This window comes from Pteropus vampyrus, unplaced genomic scaffold (genome assembly GCF_000151845.1).
Source record: "Pteropus vampyrus isolate Shadow unplaced genomic scaffold, Pvam_2.0 Scaffold387, whole genome shotgun sequence".
Classification (NCBI taxonomy): domain Eukaryota; kingdom Metazoa; phylum Chordata; class Mammalia; order Chiroptera; family Pteropodidae; genus Pteropus; species Pteropus vampyrus.
Genome location: NW_011889168.1, coordinates 1,713,576 through 1,730,566, shown reverse-complemented (window position 1 = coordinate 1,730,566; position 16,991 = coordinate 1,713,576). Strand labels below are relative to the sequence as shown.

General features: G+C 33.9%; 1 protein-coding gene across 13 annotated transcripts in view; it reads right to left on the bottom strand.

The window, feature by feature from the left end:
* KDM6A (lysine demethylase 6A) overlaps nt 1-16,991 on the bottom strand; it is a 193,351-nt gene that overhangs the window by 23,629 nt on the left and 152,731 nt on the right. For all 13 annotated transcript variants that reach the window (XM_011380028.2, XM_011380032.2, XM_011380031.2 and 10 more), the window contains 6 exons: nt 13,872-14,001; nt 12,548-12,653; nt 11,713-11,918; nt 9,653-9,717; nt 9,503-9,577; nt 5,632-5,780 (listed from right to left, as the gene is read on the bottom strand). In XM_011380028.2, the coding sequence (XP_011378330.1) occupies nt 5,632-5,780; nt 9,503-9,577; nt 9,653-9,717; nt 11,713-11,918; nt 12,548-12,653; nt 13,872-14,001 (731 nt within the window). The remainder of the gene's footprint in view (nt 1-5,631; nt 5,781-9,502; nt 9,578-9,652; nt 9,718-11,712; nt 11,919-12,547; nt 12,654-13,871; nt 14,002-16,991) is intronic.

Below are 16,991 nucleotides of genomic sequence, written 5' to 3'. Positions count from 1 at the left end.
GTTTTGGTGGAGGAGCCTCCCCCCCCAAAACACTGAGAGACAAATAAACAAGCTGATGCTACCAGAGGCAAAACAACAGCAGCAGCAATACCCAGATGGGACAAACAACAGACATCCAAAGGCCTGGGAGGAAAAGCTGGAGAGTGAGACTTGAGGGGAATAAGTGCTTTGAAAAGTTCCTGTGTATACTTCAGATTTAGAAAGCTACATGCTTACCCAGGGCAGGACATATGCTCAGAAAAAAAAACCTAAGAAGACAATAAACTTTAACTTCTTTTTGATCTTTATGCTCAGTGCAAACAAGGAGGTAAAGGCTAAAAATGGAATGGCTAAGTATAGAAGGAGTGACTCAAAAGAGATGCAATCTGCAAAGATCTGGAGGATTCCTTTTTTTCATTTTCTGTTCCTCCCCACCCCCCACCCCCCTCACTCCGCTACTTTTCTTTCTTTCTTCTTTTAGGCACCAGGCATTGAATGAAATTTCTGTCAGGCCACTGGCTAACTGCTCAGATAAGGGAGACTTCCCACACATGATAAAGAATACAGTCTTTGAAAAAAATAGTGTAGAAAAGTCACCAACAAATAGACAACTGTAGCCCACAATAAGCAACAACAACAAACCCTGGAGAGGGAGGGGATTCTGATTTCTATAATTACTACATTATATTATTCAAAATGTCAAACCACTAGGAGAGCACTAGCCTAAAAAAAAAAACACAAGGACTTCAGGGACCACATATAACAGAAAATATAGCCATTCAAAACATACTTAAAAAGCCAATTTTCAACAAAAAATTATGAGGCATGGAAAGAGAAGGAGGAATGAACAAACAAATAACATAACAAAAACTATTCCTGAAAGAGCACAGACATTGTACTTACTAGACACTTTAAATCAACTGTCTTAAATATGCTTAGAAAGTTAAAGGAAACGACAGACAAGAACCAAAGGAAACAAAAACAATGTCTCAACAAACAGAGATTATCAATAGACATAAATTACTATAAGGAAATATAATTTTGAAGCTGAAACATGTAACTAAAATAAAAAAATTCACTAGTGGGTTTCAACAGCAGATCTGAGCAGGCTAAAGAAAGAATCAGCAAACTTATAGATAGATCAAATGAAACTATCCATTCTGAGAAGAAAACAGAATGAAGAAAAATTAACAGAGCATAAGAGATCTGTGGGACACCATCAAAACACTAACATAAACATGTGGGAGTCCCAAAGGAAGAGGAGAAAAGGGAGGTAAGACTATCTGAAGAAATGTTGGTTGAAAATGTCCCAAATTTGACAAAATACAGGAATCTACATGTCCAGGAAGCCCAAGGAACTCCAAGAAAAACTCTAAAGAGATACACACCAAGACACATTATAATCAAACTGTAGAAAGCCAAAGAGAATCTGAAAGCAGGAAAATAGAAGTGATTTGTCACATACAAGGAATCATCAATGAAATTAATAGCTGATTTCATATCAGAAACCATGGAGGCTAGAAGGCAATGGGATAACATTTAAATTGCTGAAAGAAAAAAAAAAACATTAACCAAGAATTTTATATCTGACAAAACTATTCTTGAAAACAAAGGAGAAACTAAAACATTCCCAGATAAACAAAAGTTGAAGGAGTTTTCATCAGTCATCTGCCCCTTAAGAAATGTTACAGAGTTTTTTAGTTTGAAAAGAAAGAACACTAGATAGTAATACAAAGCCCTATGAAGAGATAAAGAACTACAGTAAAGGTAACTACATAAGCTGGAAGACTTACATTTCCCAATTTTGAAACTTACCTCAAAGTTATAGAGATATAAATGAATGGAACAGAATCTAGATTCCAAAAATAAACTCATACATCTATGGTCAATTGATTTCCAACAAGGGTGCCAAGACCATTCAATAAAGGAAAGACAAATGGTACTGGGAGAACTGGATAGCCATATATAAAAGAACTAAGTTAGAACGTTAGCTCACACCATACACAATAATTAACTTAAAATGGATCAAAGATTTGAATTTGGCAACAGTTTCTTAGATATGACATCAAAAGCACAAAGAACAAAAGTGAAAATGAATAAACTGAACGTCAAAATTGAAAACTTTGATCAAAGTACACTATCAAGAGAGTGAAATGACAACCTACGGAGGAAATATTTGCAAATCATGTATCTGATAAGAGATTAATATCCAGTATATATAGATAACTCCTAGTGCTCAAAAACAAAAAGACAAATTATTCAATTAAAGAATGAAGAAAGGATTTGAACAGATATTTTTACAAAGGAGATATTCAAATTACCGACAAGCACATGAAAAACAAAACCACAACTGAAAAACCACTTTACATCCATTAGGTTGGCCATAATAAGATAAAAAACTAAAAGTCATCAGTGTTGGTAAAGATGTGGAAAAACTGGAACCTTACTACACTGCTGGCAGGAATGTAAAATAGTACAAGCTGCTGAGGAAAGCAGTTTGGGAGTTCCTCAAAGTTAAACATACAAATGCCATGTGACCTAGCAATTTCAATCCTAGGTATATAACCAAAAGAACTGGAAATAGGTATTCAAGCAAATATTTGTCCATGAATGTACACAGAAAAACTATTCACAACAGCTAAGAAGTGGAACAACCCAAATGCCCATCAACTGATGGATAAAAAATGTTCTATATCTATATAATGGAATATTATTCAGCCATAAAAAAATGAAACACCGATACAATGTGGATGGACCTCAAAAATATGCCAAATGAAATAGACACAAAAGGCAACATACTATATGATTCCATTAATATTAAATATCCGGGTGAATCTATAGAGCCAAAGAGCAGACTATTGTAAGACCTCACTTAATGTCACTGGTTTTTGGAACTGTGGCAAAATGACATAAAAAGAAACCATTTTTACGACAGGCTAAGTAATATGAACAAGAGTTATGACAAAACAACACTAAATGAAGTGGCATTATTTGAGGTCCTGCTGTAGTGGTTGCCATAGCAAGGGCTGAAGTAAAGAGGGAATGGGGAATGACTGCTTAATGGGTACAGGGTCTCCTTTTGGGCTAATGAAAGTGTCTTGGAACTACATAGAGGTGATGGCTACCTCAACAGTGAATAACTAAACGCAACTGAAGTGTACACTTTTATAAGGGTTAATTTTATGAGAATTTTACTTCAATAAAGAAAAATGTAGATGCTCTCACTATACCATGTGCACACCATATCCCGAGTCTTTTACATATTATAGTATAATGTGAAGATGGTACTCTTAAATACTTATAAATGTCTTACCACAGTTGGAATTACCCATGGCATAGATTCTAAAAATAATTTAGCTTTAATTAAAAATTGAGATGCTGGGACCCTACCACCTAATTAAAAATCTTTTAGGGTAGAGCCTCAGAGCATCCTATAGTTTAGAACATATATGACTGATAATAAAGTCCATTAAAGCAGGTAACATTTATTCATCTATATAACTCGAGGAACAAGTGCCCCATAAAAAAGGATTCAAAATAATTTTTAAAAAATTGAACTGAACTAACAGTTTAAGGGTCACCTATACAACATATCTTCTAAGACTGTATGTCCAGTACAATAACCACCAGAAATGTGGTTAATATAAACTGAGATGTGTGGTAACTGTAAAGTACACACTGGATTTTGAAGACTTAATATAAAAAAAAATATATGGAAAAAAATTCCAATAGTTTATACTGATTACATATTGAAATTATGATATTTGGATATACTAGGTTAAAAGTAATTCACCTATTTTGTTTTCTATTAAGATGACAACTATAAAATTTTAAATCATATATATCAATAGTCACAACCCTTTTGGCACCAGAGACCAGTGCTCCTGTGAGAATCCCATGCCTGATGGTCTGAGGTGCAGCTGAGGCGGTGATGTTAGTGCTGGGGAGCAGCTACAAATACAGATGAAGCTTTGCTCACACGCTCACTTGTCCAATGCTCACCTCCTGCTGTGTGGCCCGGTTCCTAACAGGGATTGGGGACCACTGATATATATTACTCATATGACTACCCCATAAGGGAATTCTTTAGAGAATTCTTTAAAGTTCCATAGGACATTTCTGAAAAACTAATGACTTGTATACAAACCAACAAAAAACTCAAAAGTCTAGACACACAGTGACAAAGAAGTAATCTTCTTGAATTGTAATGAAAAACCACATTTCTTATTTAAGGATATTATTGCTTAAAATAATTCAAATTGGATGAGAGACATTTTCAATTGAAATAAATCAAAATAGAACCGATCCAATACTACATATGTAAGAAAAACGAACTCCAGAAAGTTCAAATAACTTGCCCAGTATTTACATCAGTGTCTAAAGTGAGGTTAGAGTCAAGAACAGACAGGTCTGCTATTTATTCCAACTGCTTCTACTTTACCCAGCTACAGTTAAAACAATACAGAACTGGGGTTCTGATGGCCTGAGGATAAAAACTACTATAACTTCATCGTTCTAATCCTGGCTGTGTATTAGAATTCTCTGTGGAACATTTTTTAAAAATATTTAAAACTATATTGTACACCTGAAAATTATATAATATTGTATTAACCAATGTTACCCCAATGACTGGATCTCAATCTCCAGAGATTAATCAGCTCTTTTTTTAAGTTTACCAGGAGAGTCTAATGAGCAGCCAGGACTAGGAACCACTGATCTATGTTACCTAGATGCAAGCATAGGCCTACTTTGAAACAATTTTTAAGCTACTATTCAATAAACAGGTGATAAAGAAAGGAGTCTGGTTTCCAAACCGTGGCTGTTTTAAATAGCAAACAAAAAACACCTGAGAGTCACATGCAGCTCATAGGCATTGTACAGCTGAACTTGCTATCACCAGTATCTTTTCGAATTGTTAAATATTTTGAACATCAAATTTTGAAATTTCATGTCAATCTACGGCAGCGCAGAGAAGACAATACATTAGTGTTGGACAGAATTTTAAGTCTAAAACCAGTGTAATTTTAGAAATGAAGAAAAAGATCCAGAGAAGAAATGTTGACTTGGCAAAAGTGACAAGTTTAGTTAGCAGTAAAATCTAGACTAGGGAGCAGGATGAGTCCAGTAATGTCTCTACTCATCATGTACTTTGTAATGAAACCCAGTTAGACAACTGTAACCAACACTTTCCTCTTTAAACAAAATAAAATGGAAGTGATTAGAAGATGCATTGTTCTATAAAACCGTTGTTATATACATACATATGCACTAGGTCATAATCTAAAATAGATTTCTTACTGTGATTGTATTAAAAAAAAGTTTAGAAAAACCTATATTCCATCACTCTGCAGTAGATGGGATCGACAATGGTCTTTAAGCCACAGGGACTTATTTTCCCCAGGAGGCTCCAATGTCCTCTTTTCCAGAATAAAATGCTATTGTTTGAGGGCTATTATATTTTTTAAAAAATACAAAGAAAAAAAATCTTAATCATCTGAGCCCAGTTAAACAGTGAAATATTATAACAGGAATAATCTTTTCAGTTTCATTCACTGTAAGTGGAAAGAATCTAGTTCTCTTTTGCATATTTCACATTCTGAAAATTCTGTTTTTCAATTAATTGTAGGAGATATGTTAGCTCTTAATAGTTACCTGGTGTTCTGCTTCCTGGAACTTTCATGTATAGCTGAACTGTGTTCATGCCCAGTATGGTATGACCAACGTGGCTTAGAAGATTTCCTGCTGATACGACTCGCACAAAAGCAGGAAGTTTAGTCAGCTCAAGTAGCTGCAACTTCCACCTGCAATAAAATAATAGATCAAGAGTGAAACCCTGCTACAAATATTTGTGGAAATTAATCATTTCATTAAAAACCTCGCATTCCAATCAGAAAAACAATTAAATCTATAAATATTTTATTCTCACACTGGAATGCTTAAATTTTTCCAAAGAAAAATTCCTAACAAAAAGCATAAAAATTACTGACCAAGTAAATAAAAAACTGACTTCCAATTTTTATGATTCTTGTATAATTCTATTTTATAGAATTATATATTATTAATCAAAAGATATTACAAATAATCAAATATAATGTTATGATTATGTAATTCATATATAGTGAGGATCTTAAATTAAAATCTGTACAAGGATTTTAAGTTAAGAAAACACTTTTAGACATCAGGTCAAGATGGTGTTGTGCTTGTCTTCTCTTATAACCACATTAAAATTACAACTATTGAGAATCACTGAGATTCTAGACCTGAAATCTAGCTGAATATAAATCCTACAACTGGAGACACACAGAATAGGCTACCTTGAGAGTGGTAGGAGGTGTAGAGACGTGAAATGAACTGGTCCTACAGCTGAGTGTGGCGTTTAAAAATTGGAAGAGATAATCAGAAGGGATATCTTGGCTGCAGAGGTCCCCTCAAAGGAGCAAGGGGTCCTAGTCCCACACAGGGCCCCCAGCCCAAGGTTCCAGTGCTGGAAAGAGAAATCCCTACAACCTCTGGCTGTGAAAACCAGCAGAGATGTGGCTAAGTAAGATGGAGGACAGAAGAGTCACAGATGTTCCTCTTGAGAAGCCCAAGCGTGAACCTATTCGTTGACAGACTCACTCACTCTGAGATCCAGCCCTGGGGCAGCAGCTCAAAAGTCACCAGGGACATATGGGGAGGAATTGAATTGTCTGGCTTCTGGGTGAGGGCTGGAGGGATACCTTTCTCCTAGACAGAATTTCTGGTAGAAGCTACTGTCCCTTAGTTGAGCCCTCACCACTCCAGACCTCCAAATGCCATATCTGAGTCTCCAACAACCTAGGTAACACAGGTTGCCCTGCCCAGGTGATTCCCTGATAACCCACCCCATCTGACGTATGGGCCAAGCCAAGCTATTTCCAGTGGCTTTTCCATGCAACTGGCCTGTCTTGGCTCATGCTGTGTATTTTCCTAAAATCTCTCCAAGAGTCACAAAATCTAAAAACAAGCAACATCTGGCCTTGGTGTGTCCTGTGCCTCTTGCTGAACAGCTTAAAACTCAGCACTAGAGGCAGCCAGCTATGGTTTGAAGCTTGGTTTTTTTGAGGCAAATCCAAGCCCAGCATGGGTGGCAGCCATCTGTAAATTGCTTGGTGGCTCATACCAGGTGGCCCTGGGGCCAGCATTCCAGGTAACCAGCTTGGGTCTGAGCCAGAGGATGACTCGTCCAAAGGGCAGACTGGGCAGCCACAACAGCCCTACTAAAGCAAATCTTGCTCCTGCTCCATATGGTCAGCCCCTGCACAACAGCTACTCCACTGTAGTCAAGGCCAGTCCTCACAACAAATCAACCCATGAGCCAATCCCTCCCACTGATGTGCCAATAACAACCAAGGCTCAACTACAACAGAAGGGCATGAACAACTCATACAAGGTACATACCTAGAACACTCAGCTCAGGTGACCAGGGAGACTGGGTCCCACAGGACACCTACTACATAAGGCTACTCTACTAAGACCAGAAGACCTAGCAGCTCTACCTAATACATAGAAACAAACATAGGGAGGAGACAAAGTGGGGAGACAAAGAAACATGTCCCAAATGAAAGAATAGAACAAAGCTCCAGAAAGAGAACTCAAATAAAATGATAAGCAATCTACCAAATGCAGAGTTCAAAGCACTGTAACAGGGATGTTCAACAAACTCAGTGAGAACTTAAACAAAGAGAGAGAAAACATACAAATTGAGATAGAAAACATAAAAAAGAACCAAAAAGAAATGAAGAATACAATAACTAAAATGAAGAAATGAAGAATATATTTCAGGAAATCAATAGTAGATTAGATGAAGCAGAGGATCGAATCAGCAATTTGGAAGATAAGGTAGCAGAAAACACCCAATTAGAACAGGAAAAAAGAACCCAATAAAATAACAGGCCTCTGGGACAACATCAAATGTACCAGCATTTGCATTATACAGGTACCAGAAGGAAAAAAGAGAGAGCAAGGAATTGAAAATCAAGTTCAAGAAGTAACAACTGTAAACTTTCCTAACCTTGTGAAGGAAATAAACATACAAGCCTGGGAAGCACAGAGGGTCCCAAACAATATGAACCCAAAGAGGCCTACACCATGACACATGATAATGAAAATGCCAAAGGTTAAAGACAAAAAGAGAATCATAAGAGTATCCAAGAGAAAAGCAGTTAGTTACCTACAAGGGAGCTCCCATAAGACTGTAAGCTGATTTCTCAACAGAATCTTTGCAGGCCAGAACGGATGGGCATGAAGTATTCAAAGTGATGAAAAGGAAAGATCTACAACCAACATTACTGTACTCAGCAAAGCTATCATTTAGAATTGAAGGACAGATAAAAAGCTTCCCAAATAAGTAAAAACTAAAGGCGTTCATCTATCCCAAGCCAGTATTTACAGGAAATGTTGGAGAGACTTTTTAAGGAAGAAAAAGAAAAAAAAATTAAAAATATGAATAATAAAATGGCAATAACTACATATCTATCAACAATCACTTTAAATGTGTATGATTAAGGGCTCCAATCAAAGGTAGGTTGGCTGAATGGATAAGAAGACAAGACCTTTACATATGCTGCCTACAAGAGACTCACTGCAGATCATGTAAAGGAATAAAAAAAGAAGTTTCATAAAAATGGAAACAAAGAAAAAACCTGGGGTAGCAATACTTATGCCAGACAAAATAGACTTTAAAACAAAGGCTATAACAAGAGACAAAGAAGGACGCAGTAATAACACTTCTAGGTATTTATCTGAACAAACCCAAGATACTTCTTCGAAGGGACACGTGAATCTGTATGTTCATTGTAGCATTATTTACAACAGACAAGATATGGAGGCTACCTTGGCGTCCATCAATGGACAAAGAGGTGGCACATATATACAACAGAATATTACTCAGTCATAAAAAAAAGAATGAAATCTTGCCATGTTCAACAACATGGATAGACCTAAAGGGTACTGTGCTGAATAGAGTCAGTCAGAGAAAGACAAATGCCATATGATTTCACTTATATGTGAAATCTAAAGAACAAAACAAACAAACAAAACAGAAACAAACTCATAGATACAGGGAAAATTCTGATGGTTGCCAGATGGTAGGGGGTTGGGAGAAGGGGGTGAAAAGGGGGAAGGAATTAAGCAGTACCAACTGGCAGTTACAAAAGCGTCACTGGGATGTAAAGTATAGCATAAGGAATATAGTCATTAATACTGTAATAACTATGTATGGTGTCAGATAGGTACTAAATATATCAGGGTGATGTCTTTATAAGTAATATAAATATCTAATCACTATATTGTACACCTGAAAGTAATATAGCATATGCCAACTGTAATTAAATAATAAATTATTTAAAAATATTTTAATTGTAAAACTTAGCAAAAATAATTTAGCTAAAATATATATCAATTTAGAGAAGTGACAAGGAATAAAATAGAAGAAATTGTAGACAATTCTCAATCTTGCAACAGAACTCTTTGCTTCAGTTCACATAATGACTTACAAACTTACTTTTTGTCATCAGACAGGTCAATGTTGGTCCCAAACTTTATGGTCTTAAAGGGTCCTTTCCTCCTTCTCCCAGAACTTCAAATAGAGAGACAATGTTAGAAACATGCCTTTTAATCAGAAATACTAAGTGGACAATTAAAAATAACGTACTTATCTGAAGATGTAGATTCATTATCGGAGTGTTCTTTATGGTGACTTCTTTTCTCGTTTTCTTCCTATAGATCAAGCAAAAGCATTTTAGCTTAGTATTCTACAAGCAGCTATCCTTTCCATCATACAATGAAAAGTTTACAATTAGGTTGGATACTATCTATGTTTTGAAACTAAGTTTTTATAGCCTCTTTCACATGAAAATTTCTTCAAAGACCACATTAAATAATCACCCAAGAAAAGTCAATTGTATCCATCCATCTCTATCAGCCACAATTTTTTCCCTGAGTTCTTAACAACATATTTCTATAAGGGGAAAAAAAACCCTACAGATTCTCATTCTTGCCCCATTTTTCCAGAGGAGAGAAAATTTAAGTAAAGTTGAGAGACTTAAGAAGTATCGATATTGATTATAAAATTTCTAAACTAGCAGAGGTACAGGCATGTGTATATGCAGCTATATATGTATAAGGTGGAAGTTATGAAGTTCTCTATTCTTTATTGGACAAATTTAAGGTCTTCCTGGGCTAAATTATTTTTCCACAATGAATTATACATGAATAATAGAACATTTACAACATTAGTAAGGAAATAAAGTATTAGATAAATATAGGTGCTTTTCAATGCAAATATCACTATTATTTACAATTTTTGTATCACAGACATAGTATTTTATAACACTGTCCTATGATTTCTGAGTTAGCAATATTTAGTGACATTTTGGTCTCCCTCCCTTTAAATGTACAGATTTTTTAACATGTGGTAAGTTTTTCATACACATTTGTGCCTCCAAAGCACACAAAAAGTCATCCTTTCTTTGGTTATGGATCCATTCCCACTTAAATAGTCTGCTTCTTATCGTTGCTTTTCAACTCTTCCTCCAAATTTTCCTTTGAAGATCTATGAATCCTGCTTATTATCTATTCTATTCTGACCATAATACTGCCATATAGTTGAACTATCTTGAAAGTTTGAACTATGGAGAATGAATTCACTGCAACTCATGAAAGTTGCAGGACAGTTTTTATTAGGTGAATTTCTCTGCAAGATATAAGAAGTAGTAGAGAGAAAGAAACACAAGTATATAATTTATAGGTATAAATGTTGCCTTCATCGAAAGCATGAACTCAGGGAAGAACTTGAAACAGATATAAACAAATCTAATGAATTACAAATTAAAGACCTCCAGGCATATATTAAGTTTTAGCAGTAGAGTATGTACAGATAAGTATTTGAGTAATACATTTAATAAACTAATTTTTGTAGATGTTTTATCGTCATTTTGTGGGAGAATTCACGAAGTTCTCACTACATTGCTAAAGAATTTTAGTAATGCTTCATTGCTGAAAGGCTTATGACTCTTTTAATAATAATACTCTGATTAGTTTTCAAAGTTTTGTTTTTCAATTTTCCATATATTTTAAAACATGTTGCTCCCTTAGTTTTCTCTGAGACTGAGATTGGTAAGAATACCACTAATGCTTCCTGGAAGAGCTATCTATCAGATAAGACTAACCTGGTAGAGGAGAATAATGGGAAGCCACAAGACTAGGAATTGTGCAAGTATAAAGCATATTTAAGACTTAATTTGTCTTCTAGTATCAGTGCTTCTCAATCAGGGGTAATTTTGCCCTCCAGGGGACATTTAGCATGTTCGGAGACATTTTTGATTGTCACAACTGGGGTAAGGATAAGGGGTGTGCTAAGAGTATCTGAATCTAAGTGGGCAGAGGCCAGGGATGCTACTAAACATCCTACAATACAAAGGCGAACATCCCACAACTAAGAATTGTCCAATCCAAAATGTCAGTAATACAAAGTTTAAGAAACCCTGCTCTAAACAAAAATGTCCCAGAAATGAGAAAGACATCTCACTAGATAGTAATAATATCTACTTTATCAACCTATAGGTTTTGACTTGATTAAGAGCAAACTGTATAGCAGTTATAAAGTATTCTCATTAACTATAAAATAATAAGATGCTTACAAAAGTAATGTACTCTTTCAAAGTAAATAAAATATCTCCAAAATAAAATAATTTTCAGGAAATAAATACTTACTCTCAGTGATTCCTGGAAGGAGGAGGCCTGGTACTGTGCGTATTTAGCAATTGTAGTATGAGACCGATTACTTTCACAATGCCAGATTTTCTTCATTCCAGTGGGATCCCAGTTTTCATCTGCTGGCTGTAACAACTGTGTCCTCACTTCTACCATATGTTCATTGTTAGCTTCCACCAAAGTTTTGGTAGAAAAAAGTCCCAGGTCTTCATAAATAAATAAATTTAGTTAATACATAAAATTATATTTGGATAACATTTTTAAAGTGTTTTTTTTTTTTTTTTTTATTTAAGAAAAAAAGGAAAATGTTTTATGGTGCTGCATCATACAAACTAGCTAGGGCCTCCACACCCCTGGGCTTCATGTCAGGTTTCTACAACCATATACTGAAGCCCTGGACCTATTTGTCATGTCACCAACACAGGTGGAATCAAGGGGCTAGAGACTGACATTTTATTTATTGAATTAATTTCTGCAAATGCCAAGAAATAGTTAGGAGGCAATTGTAATTGTAGCATCAAATTTTACCTATATATTTGCTAAAAATTTCTTCTATCAGTCAACCTAAATCATAATTATAATTATATAATTTGACCAAAATAAATTTAAAAACCATCAGTAAATTGCAGGTAACCAGTATCATCATTATACCTTCACGTTATGGATTAAAGAAGTGAGACACTGACACTGACACACACACACTCTTGCAGCCAGGAAAATATGAAAATGTGAAAAACTGAAAAAATAAATAGAAATAAGTTTCTGCTCATGCTCTAAAAGTTAATAGGTAGCAAAAGAAATACACAAACTTTTCTTTTTTCTTATTAAAGCTTACCCAACTTAAGAGCTCCAGCAAGGCCACGTATTACTGTAACAGGGTTGTTTGGATTTGTACAAAATTGATGTAATGGAGGAAAGAAAGCATCACGTTTATTTTCCAACTGTAAAATTAAAACACATGGTTAGAACTCTAGAAAACAGACCTTTTATTTAAATATTATATCAAATTCATAATTATTACTATTTAAATAATGTATCCCATGTGCTGCTGTTTCTACTTTATATTTTACAGCACTTTATCGCTATGTATTTTGATACTAATTGTAATTAGATATAATCACATACAAAATATGTGGGAGAAATAAAATAAAGTGGTGGTTACCAGTAGCTGGGGAGACCATGGAAAAGGGAGTTGTTTTTAAATGGGTATAGAATTTCAGATTTGCAAGATAAAGTTCTGGAGAGCTGTCTTGCAACCATGAGAATACACTTAAAACTACTGAACTTAAAAATGGTGAAGATGGTAAATTTTATGTTATATGGTTTTTTTAATCACAAAAAGAAAAAATCAAAATGTTCTTTTAAAATATTACCAAAATGAAAGCAGGTTGAAGACCTGTAAAAGATAAATCTTAATTTTACATTTCCTCTGCCTCAGACCTCAGTTTAAAAAAAGTTTTATTATAGTTCTATCTCAGTGCTTCCCTTACATACTAAAGGATGAATAAATACTGGTTGAAGGAAGGATTAATATGGTAATATGTGGCCTCTAAAGACAAAAACAGGGCCAAATCTCTAAAAAAACAAACTTTATAGTTTAAATTTTTTTCATTTGGGATAGAAATAGGAGGAAGAAGTAAATGGGGTAGGAGAAAGTATTTGGGAGACTTATTAAAAAAAAAAAAAGAGTTGCTTTGACTGAACTTTTAACTTCCTATATTAGAAGTCTAAAAGTCCATAAAGTAAACTTAATATTCAGTTTTAAATAATTTATTAAGCTTTTTAATGATATATCTATTACCGCATATTATGTTCTCACTTTTGAAGGTAAATAGTATGTTTCTTAGATGTATAAAAACAGAATGAATGTTCATACAACTAGTAGAATGCAGATTTAAAACCCTGCTTGCTCAAAACTGGGGGCAGTAAAATGTATTTCTCACTACACTAATCACAGTTAACAGCAGAGAAGGCACATTTTAAATGAAATTACAAAATCTTTTTGAATACATCTTTTCTTCCACCCAAAACATTCAAGCTTCTGCCAATATTTTAATATTTCCTAAAGAGCATCCATATTGATTTAAAGCAAGATCTTATGAAAGACAGGTAGATTCAAGCACTGGTTTATTTCTTCTAGTCAGTCAATTCAGACTCACATAAATACTAGGTGTAGGTGGATTCAACTTGTCCTTTGGCAAGGGAGGGTATGGTGAAGATGGTGGTCTTGGAGGCGGACACTTATCCAGTAAAATGCTACTGTTAGATAAGCCATTTTTACCTAGATTCCTTAAAAAAAAAAAAAAAAAAAGAAAGAAAAAGAAAAAAAAGAAAAAAAGAAAAAGAAAAAAAGGGATAACAAATCAATTGTACATTTATTTAAAAAACAGAATAAAAAATCCTGAATTAAATCCTAATTAAATTATACAAATTCATGCAATTTGGATCAGCAAAAAACTAAGAATTATTAATTTCAGCAAATACTTGATTCCTGTATCTTCCATTGAAGAAAATAAAAAAGATACTAAAATACATAAATTATTGATGACGGTCCTTATTTCGCTTGTTAATTTTCCAATTTAAGTTTTCACTAAAGAACACACTCCAATTTCCTCTCCGCCATCTTCCACCATCAGATTTTTTCCCCATTAAACGTTAAAACAATAACTTGACCAAAAATGGTCTAGATAATAGTAAAAACAGATATGCGTCTCTTCTTATCATATCAGCAATTATAACCAGAATATCTTAGTGACAATTCTCAAACCTGAAAAGACCTTTACCATACTTTTCTCAAATCTGGAAAGAATTTTCTGTGTAACTCCTTGACTAATAAAATTTAGAAAGACTCCAATCTACTAAATTTACAGCAAATCATACCAATTTTTAAAATGAGGTCTATAGTTGCTATCCATTCTTTGACATTCTATAATTATTGCTGACTAATTTCTGGAGTTTATTTTCCTTTAATGAAGGTATTATGTATTATGTTTGTTAATTTGTAAATTCTTAATTTATGGTACAGTTATTCATAAATTGTAATTTAGTCTAAGGAAAAAAAAGATATTTCCAATTTTTTAAAGTCTCTACCCAACTCAGAAAAATCAGCAAGACAATCTCGAGCTTTCAAATCATTCCAGGTTAACTAACCTACCATTCCAATTATTGTAAGTTCAAAAATAACCAATTAAACATCAAGTACTCTTAACATTAAAATTTCAGATAAGAATTTGAAAATTGTAATTATGGCAGGGAGTTAAAAATGTATTAATTTTACTTACTGATGAATTAGCAATTTTTCATCATAAATTATAGAATAATACAGGATGAAACAAAATTAATTTTCCTTATTTTGCCATTTTTCCTAAACTGAAAAAACCTTACAAATCAGCCTGTATGGTTGGCACTAATGAAAAGTAAGGCTTCAAATTCAACTGCTACAACCCTTTTGAGATATTACAACTAATTAGCATTATAGTGTCACTTTTTTAATTTTCTCAATTACAACTCCAAGTAAAAATACAAGAGGTTCATAGCAAGTCTCAAAGAAATGAATTAAGTTAAAAATAACTGACATTTTTTTTTAAGTATGTGAATTAGTTAATTGAAGTGAAATTTTTATGTTCAAGTAATAATTAAGGTTCCAGGTTAAATAAATGACTCTTTTACTCAATACCAGTTTTCTATAAAGCATGAGTGTCTTGTACATTTAAAAACAGACATGATACATTTAAGCCTTTAAATTTAGGTATAAAATTGGTACTAATTTATAAACTCTATGGAAGTAGAAAATACTTGACTGAGACTGGAAAATAAACAATTCAAGCAGTATCATTAAACCAGTGCAAGAAAAAGCTAATTCACTTACAATATCCACATAAATCATTAGTTTTCAAGCTGAATTGTGTAACTGCCACAATTTAACTTTGGAATTTAAACAAAATATGACTCTGAATAGATAAAATTTGTTTCTCAGAATAGGGGATAGACGACGTACTGTATAGTAAATGATTAATATTTTAAAGAACCAGAAGATAGGAACCAAGTATTAAAACTGTAGCATAAAAGACTATTTCATACTCATTAAACGTGGCACCAAAATTTAAGTTTCTCCAACATTCTGGAGAGATGAGACTAGAAATCAGGGTTTGCTAGATTAGCAGAATTTTTGCCTCCATCATTTCTATAGTTCTCTATCGATTAAAAAAAAAAGGCAAATGGGAAAGGAAAACAATGAAAAGTGTAGCTGCCTTTATTTTAAAATAGAAAAGAAAAAGGTGAGGCATGACTAAGGGAGCTGATATGATTCAACTGAATGCTACAATTACAACTTTAAACCATAAAAGTAGCAAAGGTATTGTAACTGCCTTCTGATGTATCACACTGACCACTGCAACACTAAGATTAACCAAACAAGAGTCAGATTAAAAATAACCAACACTTTAAAAACTCACTATGTAAAAATAAGAGGATAGTCAGAATAAACCATGCAATCGAATTATATCAAGCGGTTTTTTATTGTATTTCAAACATTGACTCCCTATTTAGGTCAAGTCTAAAACAAATAGGAATTTCTCTGAAGGAACTGGTGTATGTAGTTGTCTATAATAGTGACTATAAGGTTTTTTCACTTCAAATACATTTATCAATCCTAATGCAAAGGACAGAGTTGTGGATAACAGGAATAGATTTTATCTTCTGAACATGTAAGTGTCCAACGCTGTTTATAATACTTCAAGCCAAATAATGAAACTTTACTGTAACAATCCAAAGTGGAGAAAAGCATTTACGTTGATTATCCCATTTTAAATCCTTTTCTCTGAAACTCCATGAGCAAAGTTCAATAGGAGGAAATTACTCATAGCCCAATTATTTAAAATATTGGCTTAAACTTACTTTCAAATTTACCCACATCCTTTGGTAGAAAAATGAAAAAGTGCTCTGTAGGTAAAATGATCTAAGCTTTAATTATCTTTGGATACGAAGTGCCTAGACTAGAGACATTTCTTGCACCTATGTCACTTTTCCCTTCTGAGTTCTGGACTCCTGCCTAGCTAGCGCAGGACACTATCAACAAACAGAAATGGCAAACAACATGACATCTATCATTTGCCATCTTGACTTTTTCTCTAAGCCTCATAAGATTTTTATCATCAATTTATCAGAGCTTTTTTTGTCTCTTCATTAATAAACTGAGGCCTAGCTTCACTGAAATAACCCAAGCAATCCCAGGGGTCTATAATGTTTTGATATATCTAGCTACTTACAAGATACACACA